Below are 13,026 nucleotides of genomic sequence, written 5' to 3' on the forward strand. Positions count from 1 at the left end.
AACTCTTGTTAGTACAGCGCAGAAGAAGCCAATGGTAAATCATTCGGTGAATATATGTTTTAAAAACTTTCTGGTTTTTAAACCATATCTGATCTTTCTTAAGAAATATGTCTCATGTTTAACCTTGATCTAAAGCAGCCCTTCTCAACCTTTTTAAAGGACATGGCCATAAACACAATATGAAAGAACTATAGGCTGAATGAGGATTGTGTAAGTCATATAACGAACCTTATAAGGTGGTGTGTGAAGAACTGTTTCCAATCTGTGGCCCCCTTCAAATGTTCTGGGGCCTCTCAGGGCACCATACGGCCCATATTGAGAATGGCTGATCTAAAGGATAACCCCTATCTCTGAGAAGTTGAAATCTACAATTGATGGCTGAAATCCTGTTGCACAGCTACGCAAATGGCGTAACCTTTGGAAGCAAATTGCCATGAGTTAAGAAATTTCCATAGATATTATCTGTTGTCTACGGTTCAAGCAACCCAGCATGCAGCAAACGATGCTTATAGAAAATTCTTAACACACAGCCTAAAAGTTACACTGTTTGCATAACTGCACAACAGGATTTCAGCCTATATATTTCTTTGGTGTGAATGTCTTCCCCTCCCCCCTTTGTATTTCTCTTTGGTTTTCCTACTCCTTCATTCCCTCTGCAGAGCCCACTGAATCAGAATATTACCGGCAGCTTCTGAGGCTTAAAACCAGATCAAAAAGATACCACCTGTGAAAGTGTTGTTTATCATATTAAGATATATTTTTTGATGAGGGGGAAAAATCCTGCTAGATTATGAGTGTAACATAATAGAGGCCGCCAGCACTTGCCAACGGATCTGAGCCAGAGAAAATAACTCAGAGATATCGTCATCTGTGGGCCAATTTATATTGTCAGACAGCGGATTCTGTATTAGTCTCTGGTGCCCGTGTAATAATGGCATATTGTAAGGATGAAGCACATAATGCCTACGGGGAGTAGCTCATCTCTTTTTCATAGACGCACTTCACGATCCATTCAAAAGTGAAACATTAATAAAAAGAAGAAGAAAAAGAAAGCAGAAAGACGACGTATGGGTAGCTTAAGCTTCTCCCTTTTTCCCCCCTCTTCTGCACTGCGAGCCTGGAGAACCACAGCCCTAATTGGCTGATTTAGTCAGAGCATAATTAAAAACAAACGAACACGCCAATTTGGTGACAGCGTGGGCTGGGGAGGGTTGTACTTTTATGAGAAATTTGGAAAATTATGCACAGGGGGGGTTAGGCTTTTAACAGTTTTGCAAAATAGGCAGGTATACTCTCCATCTGTGCTTAAATTTGCTAGTTTCTCTTGCATCATGTTAAGTTAGGGGATCAGCATGGCAGGTCAGCCAGCAGGAATGACCTTCTGTTAATTGCTGTACATCCCCTATTACTGGCAGGCAGCTCATTATAGAAGATGGCCCAACTAACATAGATTTCTGCTCCTCGTTCCCTTTTTTTTTTTTTTTGGCCTTGCTTTTTAGGGACATCCCTCTGTCTCTTCCACCGTCTCCCACATCTGCAGCCAGACCTGGACCAGATGATGGTACATGTTAATGTGAAAACATAAACCTGCTTTGCAATCTGTTTCAGAGGTTTAGTTTTGCTCAGGTCCGAAAGAAGTGCCTAACCTCCAGTGAGAATAAAAAGCAGCCTAATGCACCCACATGAGAAAACAGATCCTGTAATCTTAGGTGTCCTTAAGAAGGACATGATATTTTCACATCTAATACTTATTATACTCCCAAACTACCATGAATCTGTTCAAACTGCGCACATGGATGTTTTTTGCTGGACATTAGAAATGGCATTTCACTGCCAATACAATGCTATGAATGGATTAATGAAGTTATGGAATGGCTAGGTGGATGAAACAGCTCTCCAATCATTACCAAGTGGGTTTCTAACCAAAGAAAGGTAGTTTAGAGCAGCGGTCCCCAACCTTAGGCCTCCAGATGTTCTTAGACATCAACTCCCAGAAATCCTGGCCAGCAGAGGTGCTTGTGAAGGCTTCTGGGGGCTGTAGTCCAAGAACATCTGGAGACCCAAGATTGCAGACCACTAGTTTAGAGTACAATGCTAATGAGCAAAGACACCAGACTAGCCGAAGCTGTGCTGAATTCTAATCTATCCTTGTCATGGGATCACACTGTGATCCCCCAGTGAAGTCTTCAGAGGCCAAAACTCTCCCAAGAAGATCTTGGGCACTGAACCACCATCCTTCCCAATAAATAAAAAACTTTAAAAACAAAACAAAAGAGGAGCACAGAATTTACCCCGAACACACAGGGAACTCTTAAGATGTTCTCAAAACCCACCAGTAGTCATGGTTGATTTGGTCAACCGACTTAGTTAATCCGGGTTCCTCAAAGCAAACTCCAGACTAAAAGTCTTTAAAAAAGTTTATTCCAACAGAAATGATTACAAAAAGTAAAACAAAATAAAGTTTCTGCTTGGCTGAAAGCCAGGGAATAAAAGGTCATGAAAACAGCTTATGAAAATCAAAGGACGAGCTTCTGGAAAACGATGAGCAAATTTATGCAAAAAGAGATAGAGAACACTTAGAACATGAGCAAAATGATAGAATGGGTCATGCACACAGGCAAAAGTTACTACACACAAGAAAACAAGAAAATGCCCTGGGCAGAAGCCCTCCATTTCTTCCCTCAGCACCCCCTAAGATGGCTTCCTTTTTTTTCTAAGTTGCATCTCTAAAACTCTCACTAACTGCGGGCAGAGCTAGTGCCCTTCCTCCATCTAAGCTCAAATTCCCCATCCCTTCTGCCATCCAAAACCTTCAAATCCTCTCCTCTCTATCTCCGGAGTCATCTTAATGATCCCCCCTAAAAGCCACTCACTTCCCACTTCAAAGCCTTGAGGGTGTAAATCCTGCAGACCACAGGTTTGGAATGGTTTCTTTGAACAAATCCCCAATTCGTTTGGTTTGCTATCTATTCAGGTGTGTCAATTGTTTTCCTGGCCATTTGGCCTGTGGATTAGCATATCAGAGGGGACTCACTTCCTGGCAGCCTGCCTGGCGGGTCCCTTTGACACAGAGACTACTTTGATGTCCACTTTCCCCATGGGGAACTAAAGCTAGCTAAGACACATCATTTATACAGGAACCAAAATTAAGGCATCCTGTCAATTTCTCCACACTCCTAGCTTAGAGAGGCTGGAAATTCCCGAGGGTTGCTCCCGTGTGAGCCTAAATTTGGGTGAGGGTAGTGGCTGTGTCCCTGGGTTGGAGGTGTCCTGGATAAGGTATGATTCATCTCCTTCCTCACCCAGCTCCTTCTCCACCAGTTATTGCTCTTCTGCTGGGTGATCTTCATCGTTGTTGTTTAGTCGTGTCCGACTCTTCGTGACCCCATGGACCAGAGCACACCAGGCCCTCCTATCTTCCACTGCCTCCCGGAGTTGGGTCAAATTCATGTTGGTTGCTTCGATGACACTGTCCAACCATCTCATCCTCGGTCGTCCCCTTCTCTTGCCGTTGCACTTTCCTAACATCAAGTATTTTTCCAAGGAGTCTTCTCATGAGATGACCAAAGTACTGGAGCCTCAGCTTCAGGATCTGTCCTTCCAGTGAGCACTCGGGGTTGATTTCCTTTAAAATTGATAGGTTTGTTCTCCTTGCAGTCCAGGGGATTCTCAAGAGCCTCCTCCAGCACCACAATTCAAAGGCATCAATTCTTCGGCCGTCTGCTTTCTGGGTGATCTCAGCCAGCAGAAAGCAGAGCAGTCAGATCTTCTGACTGTCTCCAAGATCACCCAGCAGGTGGGCAATTGGCCAATACAAGAGGCTTCTACCCATTCCAAATCCACTCTAACTCACACGCCTTTGCATTAGGATTACACTTACAGACATTTTGTTTTTAAAGAAATGCAAACTATGAATGCAACAGGAGCACTAAACATACGGGAACTCTTGTGAAATGCTTAGAATTTGTCCTCTAGAGCAGTGGTCCCCCAACCTTGGGCCTTCAGATGTTCTTGGACTTCAACTCCCAGAAATCCTGGCCAGCAGAGGGGATGGTGAAGGCTTCTGGGGGATGCAGTCCAAGAACATCTGGAGGCCCAAGGGTGGGGACCGCTGCTCTAGAGTAGCCATCCTCAACTAAGGCCATATGGTCCTCAGGGGTCAGGGCACAGACTGGAATCAATTTTTCACACACCACCTTGTAAGGTTTGTTATGCGACTTACACAATTCTGATTCAGTCTTTTTTATTTCCGCTGTACAGGAAGCAGCAACCTACATATTCCCACTTTAGGAAGAATTCCAACAGAGTTCATTTTTGAATAAAAGTGTCTTTGACTAGCCTTCAGGAAGATTTCCCCTATAATCCCAGCTCTGCAGCTGCTTGTGATTACCCCACCTTGAAGACAACAAAGCACCGTACTCGTGTTCAACTACTTCCCAGGGATTCCTTGTACAAAGCATCCACTTGGAATTCTCTTATTTTCTCTGAAAGCAGTTGCAAAAAATTATTCCTCTGCCACTGAATGGATGTTAGGAGTTTTTTGTCTGCCTGTTCTTTTGCCCAGGATCCCATGTTGTTTGGCTCTTGCTTCCACTGATCATCAATAAAGGTCTCTCATTAAATCTCTCTCATTGCCAGGCAACTCTAAGGGTAAAAGAAAGGACACCCCTCCCATCTCGGAGGAACCACTGAAGAAAGAGTCCTTGGCTTTCGGTGGGGCCTGCCAAATGACAGGTTTTAGGAACCATTAAGCAAGCCAGAGAGAAGAGAAGAGAAGGGTGGAAACTGAAGCTATTGTAAAGGCAAGGGGGAATAAGATGAATAGGTCATAAATTAGGCCCACAGTCAAGACACTTTTGGCAAGGAAAACCATCTGAAAGGATTTCTCCTGTCGTTCACTCTACGGAAAAGGCTAAATAGGTTCTGCCTAGTATGCACACCCTTACTACACCCTGATGAATTACATTAACCCTCTCCCAATATGGGGTGGGGTCTTCCCTACAAATTGTGGATTTGGAGAGCTTCAACCTTCTTTTGAAACAGAGGGGAGCTTTAAAAGCATTGCTTAATATACAGTAGCATGACAGTCTACTGTTCGTTGAAAGGTTGAAAGTTAAAACATCCCACTGAAAACCCCTAAGCCTTTCAATCTGCCTAAAGGTGCTCTTTCGATCCAGCCTACATCTTGTGATACCTGACTGTCCTGTCAGTCGGGAAGGTATCAAGATACTGGAGGTGACCTTCACTAGAAAGCTATGGGCCTTCTTCTCCCATAGGAATGATAGCAGAAGAAGTCATTAGGTCTATCAGCTGATGTTTCCTTAAAGGTGATTTAGATAAATGCATGGAGGAGGAGAAGGTTTCTCAAAGGTTCTGACACCTCTATAGACACATTATCACACTGAATATTAATTGCAATAGTAGAAAGGGCTTCCTGGAAGCATCTTAATGACTTTGAGCAGAGATTATAAACACTGGGTTTTTGGGCCACGACACCACCCACCCCCAAACATCTCAGTTAGCCTAGACAATGGACAAGATGTCTCGGGTATTCTTAGAACTATACATGGGTGGTGGTGGTGGGGGAAAGAGTAACTTTTGCTATTTCTGAGTTTGGCTACTGTAGGAATCAGGACACTGGATGAAACTTTCTACTTGAGTCAGCAAGATCCTTTCTATTTCCTTAAAAGGGCGTTCAAAGATATGTCCCTGGAAGCCTAAATCAACGGAATGACAAATATAATCTAGAGGCACTTCTTAAAATCTGATCTAACGCACATAGCATGTTCTTTCCATCACATCCAGCATTAGAACTGATGCTTTAATTAAAAGGGTCATTTTTTAAAAAACCTAGAAAGCCAAGGTCCATACTGAACCCATATACTAACAAAACCCAACTCACCAGCCATTTGTTGAATGCCGCTGAAAGCTCCCAAGTTACTGGAGGAAGTTGCCTGCTGTAGAAGCTGCAAATCGACAACAATAACAACATTAATGAGGTTAATAGCGCAACAAGTTAAGATTAAAGCAAAATTATCTGAATCAAATTAAATTTGGGATACTTATACTGTAGTTTCCTTTACATTTATACTGTCTCTTGCTTCTGCCTGGTGTTGGTATGAAGGTCCCCAGAGTCGATGCTGTAAATCCATATTAATGTCTAATCTCTATTAAGAAACACACAGACACTGGGGAAACTCAATAACATTGCTGCTTTAAAACAATTAATCAATTTACTCTTTTTAAACAGCCAGGTGTTAAATCTATTTCAGCCTGACGTAGCGTGACTAATCATTGCCCTCTGCAGTCTAGCAGTTACCATAACTCATCTCTGTCAATCACGCCCCTGCAAACCTATTTTCCATCTCCCCACTTAAAAGAGAAGCTTTCCCCACCCTCCAACTTTGGCATGGGTTATGGTGTAGGTGTTACGTCAGATGAGCAGGTACCTTTGTGTTGCCATCATGCATAAGGGCAATGCCATGTCAAAGGGCCTAAGGGGCCACTGAGAAATCTCAAAGTGCCACGTGGTTGAGTACAAGAGATCCAATATTTCCAACAGTTCTTTGTCCTTCTTGGGATGACACCTTATAGATATTTACAAAGGGCACGGAATGGAAGTCAAACTGGCCAGAATCAGTATTGATATTTGCATAGGGTTTGCATAACTTCCTCTGGCTACTTGAGAAGGTCCTGGGATGCATTTCAGTTGAGTGGTTAAACTGCTGTACTGCAGCCAAAACTGTGCTCATGACCCGGGGTTCAATCCCAGGTAGCGGCTCAAGGTTGACTCAGCCTTCTATCCTTCCGAGGTCGGTAAAATGAGTACCCAGCTGGCTGGGGGGGGGCGCAATGTGTAGCCTGCATAATTAACTTGTAAACCGCCCAAAGAGTGCTTGAAGCGCTATGGGGGCGTTATATAAGCAGCACACTTTGCTTTTTTTGCCCCCGTGTGGTGTCAATTAGCTGAAATTAGATGCTAAAAGTGTACCGTTCAGGGTTTAATTTTTTTAAAAAAAATCAAATCCTAGAATTCTCTGTTCTACATGCCCCAACTGATAGATAGGACACCTAAATGCGACTCACCTAGGAGAAAAGTCTAAGGTGGAAGACCGCATGGCCTACCATAGGTCTTGCTGTGCCTAGCTTCTTGTTTGAAAAAAAGAAGCTACTCCAGTGTTTGCTGAGAGCTCCCAATGCATTAAGAGGAAGCTAGGCAGAGTTAGATCTATGCTAGGCCATGAAGTTAGGCCTTTGAGGTACAGGGGCCTTTCTTCCGGGAGAGTCACATTGAGGTATCTGTAGTTGTCTGTCAGGCAGGTGGGACTCCCAGAATGGAAACTCCTGGGATATGTAGCCCAAAAGAACCACACGCAAATGGTACATCTGCAACACTTGCACAAACTTTATGCAAATGCCAACAGGATTCTGGCCATTGTATTATACAGCGCAGCTTATATTTCTCAGAATTTTTTTGGACTTGAACTTCCACCATCCTTGACCACAAGCCAAGGAAAAAAATCTGTAGGACATTTTGTTGGTAAAAGCTTGTGCAGTGATGGCTGGTAATTTCAACTTCATGGGGGTGGCTTCGGTTCAGACTTTTGAGAAGCTGTCCAAGGTTCTGAATCTGTACCTCAAAACACGATCAGCACCTTAGATAGCTCCTTTAAAGTTTGGGCTTAAAATCCACAGCAGATTCACCGCCCACATGAAATCATAGTCCACCTGCCTCCACTGAGCATAAATGGCAGGATTCTGTTTTAAACCTCAGACAACATGCCATTCTGATCCTGTCCTGGAGGGAACATCAAAGTCATCTGTGAACTGTGCAATACTGGCTCCTGTGTGGACATCCAAGTAGACTAACTTGATCTAACTAATTTGGAAATTATGGTTTGATCTGACACAAGCTATAGTTTGCAAGTCTGGCTGTAACAGCCAACCATGGTTTGATCATACTTGGAAGTTACTCATTCAGCCAAACATAACAAACTGGGCAGGAGGAAAGGAAGGAACAGATGAGGCAAAGGCTCAATCCTGCCCATCAGATCATACTTTGGATGACTGGAAATGTACCAACTCACAGAAAAACATAGTATTCCAAGTATCTTTTTATCAGTTTAAACCCAGTTATTTACAGTGGTGCCCCGCATAGCGATGTTAATCTGTTCTGGATTAATCGTCACTATGCAGAAACATCGCTAAACGGATCAAAAAAACCCATAGGAACGCATTAAACTTGGTTTAATGCGTTCCTATGGGGCCCAAACTCACCGTTGAGCGAAGTTCCTCCATAGCGCCGCCATTTTCGCGCCCTCGGTAAGCGAGGGCAGGGCTCAAAAACACTTGCGGAGGCCATTTTGGGCACCCAGCGGCCATTTTGGAACCGCCGACCAGCTGTTAAAAAAACATCGCAATGCGAAGATCGGTAAGCGAAACGCTTACCGATCATCGCAATGCGAGTTTTTGCCTATGTAAACATCACAATGCAATCGTTTTTGTGATCGCAAAAGCGACATTGCTATGCGGATTCGTCGTTAAACGAGGCACCACTGTAATTTACAGCATATGTGTTAAACGTAGGCACGGGATTAACTTCCATGGGGATGGAGGACAGAGGTGAAAAACTCTGGACAATTTCCCCCTTCTTCAGAGTTCTACTGTACAATATGTCCATACGTTTATAAATATGCAATAGAAATACTTAGCCTATATCTGCATTGGCCATACCATTAGGCAGTCTAAGGCACGTGTCTGAGGTAGCAGATTCCAGGCATCATGAGACAACAGCAAATTACTAGCTGTTTCTTTCTTTAAAAGAAAAAAAATCTTATTTTTACTGCCGGGATTGAGGAAAGATGCTTACAGTATTTTCTCTGTCTTACATGAGAGGAGGGACTGGGAACTAGCTTGGAGCTGAAACCGAACCTTCTTCCCCAACTTTGCTAGACTACTACAACAGGTGTGGAAGTGCCTCACAAAATGGGGATGGGAAGGAGGGGGGAGGAAACTAGAAGGGATTGGATGTGTACCTACGGGTGGCTTTTTGCAAGGGTCCTGAGATACGCTCCTGCAAACCTTACCACTCTTGAGTCGTCATCTTACTGATTTTTTTAAATTTTAATTTTTGTTTTCATTTTTTTTTTTGCCAAAGGGAATATTTGGTGCATTCCATGGGGTCTGGGGAGGGGCTACACTCTGCCCCTAATTATTGCCAAATACACCTCCCACAGGAGCGCACTTTCCCCATCACAAATCTATGCTGATATCTGTAAATAGCAAAAATTTGGGGGCACAAACGGGCATGGACTAGTGAGTGAGCAGAAAGGAGCCAGCCTTATCTCTCCTCTGCCTGTTCTCTTCTGCCTGTTAATCTTCTTTTACAAATTCTCGTTCCTTCTTCCATTGGCCTTCTTCTCCCTAGATGTGCTTGTAGTCTTAATGAACTAAAAAAGGAACCATCGAATTTGGGGAAAAATACTCCTTGTTTGGAACGAACAATACAATGAATTCCCCCAGCGCTATGGGAACTGCTGGTCCAAGAATATGTGGACCTACCTAGATATTCCAGGCAGGGACATATATAATATTATAAATAGGTGGTTTTGTTTCTTTTTTTTAAAAAAACTTCTACAATTCAAGAACAGAAATACCCAAAATTCAGCGTTTCGAAAACCAAATAAAAGCTGCCTGAATACTTCGCGAATATTACAGAAGTGCTATGAACATGAGAATCGTGCAGATACCAGAGTAGGTAGCTGTGCATTGACCCATATTTCTTTATGCCCAGGTACATACTTCACTTAAACAACTGATCAGCCATTCTGACTTTCATTTCAGCGTCAACATACAACATTTGGATTCTGAAATGAAACAACGCTAGTCTTGAGGGGCGGGGGGGGGAAGGATGGACCGTTTCCTTGCCTTTCGTTTAAAGCTCTTATTTTGTATTCAACAGTACAGTTCACTGAGAAGCATCCTTAACTCACTGCTGTCAATTTGCATGGCATTTTAATGAAGGATGCATTTCTTGCTAAGCTTAAAACACATTCTGCTAAGTTAAGTATTGTACGTCTGCGTCGAAAAGTGCTTGCAATTAGATCTGATGATTACTTACAGCCAGGTACTGTGGCGTCAGTCCTCCAAGACCTGTGAGATTCCCCCAGGTGGCAGTGTTGAGCTGCTGCATTTGTTGTGCCAGCTGTTGTTGTAAACGTCTCTGCTCCTTGTCCTTCTGGGTATCAGCAAATTTCACGACTATGGGTGAAGAACAGCCCTGCGATTGGACAGATTAGTGGGGAAAAAAAATCATTCTCCCACACATTTACATGAGTCTTCTTTCTTTTTCCTGAGGAGATTTTCCCCCCTCCTCCACAACCTGTAATTATTTCAATTAATCATATGACTCATGTAAAGGTGTTTGAAGTTCTGGATATCTTTGTAACTTAGAAATCAAAATACTTCCTCCATTCTGCCTTCAACACAGCACTCCAGTCTTAACCAAATAAAAAAACTGCTTTTAAAAATAGCATTAGTCTTTCCTCAGCATTAAGAAACTAAATCTAAACTTCTTAAAATTGTTGCCTTAAGTCCTCTTCTTGGCCTTGAATGTCTGAATTAATAAGTGAAAGGAAGGAAGGTGGGAAGGAAAGAAGGAAGTAAAACTGTAGGTTTCTCTCCCCTTTCCACATCGAAGCCTGACTGCTAAATGCACATTTAAATGTCCCTACTATATCTGAACTCAGAAAGTAACAGACTCAGCTAATTTTCAAGGTAATTCAGATAAGCCAGGATCAAACCTTGGTTTATGATTCTGGCTTATTCATCAACTGTATTGGAGTTCCACCAGTTGAGATGTAAAGGGCCACTCTGGTTAAGTTTTAAAGCAGCAGAAGATGCTTCCGATCACCAGTTCAGGTGCGCACGAGAGGCGAGAGGAGTGAGGGAGCATCTAAACCCAAGATCTGAGCCAATTTATTCATGTAACACTAAACAATGGTTTAACATTCTATTCCTGTGCTCATAAAGATTGTACCAACTGAAATTCTCCACCCCACCTTTTTTTTGGATATTACCTCACATTTTGCTGCTGCAGTTTATACATATATTTTTCATAATTTCTAAGTCCGTAACCCTAAGTGCTCATGCTAGTTTACTTTTAATGAAACCAGTGGGACTTATTTTTAAAATAAATATTGTTTTGCAGCGGGAGCTGAGCCACAGATTGGTGTTTGCTCTTCTTACAAACAAAGTAAAAATAAATAAATTGTGCCTGCTTTTCTCTGAAGAGCTCCACAGTAAGACAATGGCCAGAAATTTCACAATAAGATTATGTGCACTGGAGTGTGATAATAATAGGCTTCGCGTAAAACTGGGACTTTAGGGGTGACAGAAACTGAATCATAGAATTGTAGAATAGTGAAGTTGGAAGGGGCCTATAAGGCCATCAAGTCCAACCCCCTGCTCAACGCAGGAATACAGGTTAAAGGATACCTGCCAAGTGATTGTTTAAGTTTTTCTTGAATGCTTCCATTGTTGGCGCACTCACCACCTTGCGAAGTAATTCATTCCACTGTCCTACTGCTCTAACAGTTAGGAAGTTCTTCCCGATATTCAACCAAAATCTGTCTTCCTGTAACTTGAGCCCATTGTTGTATGTCCTGCACTCTGGGATGATCGAGAACAGCTCCTGTCTCTCCTCTGTATGACTACTTTTAAGTATTTAAAAAGTGTTATCAAATCATTCCCGTGTCTTCTTTTCTCAAGACTATACACACCGAATTCTTTCAGTCTTTCTTCATAGGGCTTATATGAAATGATGATCCAACTTTTTGACCATTGACACTAGTTTTTAAGAGCCCATTAAAAACGTGGCTCTTTTGGCAATACTTGACTTTATTTTTACTATATTTTTCTGTTTTTCCATCTTGAGCACTACTGACCATTACTAATTACTATTGTTTATAATTGTTTATAATGTTTGATGGAACCCGCCCCGAGTAGAGTTTGTCTAAAAGGGCGGGATAGAAATCTAATAAATAAATAAAATAAATAGGGCTTGGTTTCCAGCCCCCGATCATCCTTGTTGCCCTCCTCTGAACTTGTTCCAATATGTCAGCATCCTTCTTGAAGGGTAGTGTCCAAAACTGGACACAATTCTCAAGGTGAGGCCTAACCAGTGCTGAATAGAGGGGAATAGACTGGGGTTGTGTCTGCTCAATTTTGCCCTCATATACCAATTGGTTCAAACGGCTCCATATTGTACTCCTGAATCGCTGCATTCATTTCCCTAGCTCAGTTCATTTTAGGATGATTATGGTTACGATTCAAAAAATACAAGGGACAATCTTTGACTAGTATTATATAAAAGATATAGGTTTTAACCAAAAACCTACAGGTAAGTATCAGTTAAATATCATGCAATATATCTGCTGTTCATAATATTGTCATTTCTGTACTTCTGATGGTGTTATTTTAGAGATCTGCAGCTGATTATACTATTTTATAAAACTCGGTGGCAGTGTTCCGAATTTCTCAGTAACTATGGGGACAAATGAAGTGTGTTTCATCTACAAGTCTCTGTATTTTATTAGTTTTTCATTTCCTTGTCTTCAACTTTGGCATTTCCTGGAATTGCAATGCTGCCTTATTATTATTATTATTATTATTATTATTATTATTATTATTATTATTATTATTATTATTATTATTATTATTATTATTATTATTATTATTATTATTATTATTATTGTGGCATAGTAATTAAACTGTAGTACTGCAACCAAAACTCTCCTCAAAATCCAGGTTCAATCCCAGAGAGCTAGCTGGCTTGAGGTTTAATCAGTCTTCCATCCTTCCGATGTCAATAAACGGAATACCCAGCTTGCTGTGGGGGGCAATGTGTAGCCTGCATAATTAAATGGTAAATTGCCCAGAGAGTGCTTTGAGCACTGTGGGGCTGTATCTAATAGCATACTTTGTTTTATGTCGTGGGTGGGTAAAAACCAGACACTTCCACAGAGA

General features: G+C 42.0%; 1 protein-coding gene across 42 annotated transcripts in view; it reads right to left on the reverse strand.

The window, feature by feature from the left end:
- The window catches only part of CELF2 (CUGBP Elav-like family member 2), a 607,596-nt gene that overhangs the window by 44,228 nt on the left and 550,342 nt on the right, over positions 1-13,026 (reverse strand). For 20 of the 42 annotated variants that reach the window (XM_078376463.1, XM_078376461.1, XM_078376459.1 and 17 more), the window contains 4 exons: positions 10,121-10,279; positions 8,734-8,814; positions 6,084-6,167; positions 5,903-5,966 (listed from right to left, as the gene is read on the reverse strand). In XM_078376463.1, the coding sequence (XP_078232589.1) occupies positions 5,903-5,966; positions 6,084-6,167; positions 8,734-8,814; positions 10,121-10,279 (388 nt within the window). The remainder of the gene's footprint in view (positions 1-5,902; positions 5,967-6,083; positions 6,168-8,733; positions 8,815-10,120; positions 10,280-13,026) is intronic. The other 22 variants (XM_073002540.2, XM_073002538.2, XM_073002539.2 and 19 more) reach the window with 3 other exon arrangements.

This window comes from Pogona vitticeps, chromosome 5 (genome assembly GCF_051106095.1).
Source record: "Pogona vitticeps strain Pit_001003342236 chromosome 5, PviZW2.1, whole genome shotgun sequence".
Lineage (NCBI taxonomy): Eukaryota > Metazoa > Chordata > Lepidosauria > Squamata > Agamidae > Pogona > Pogona vitticeps.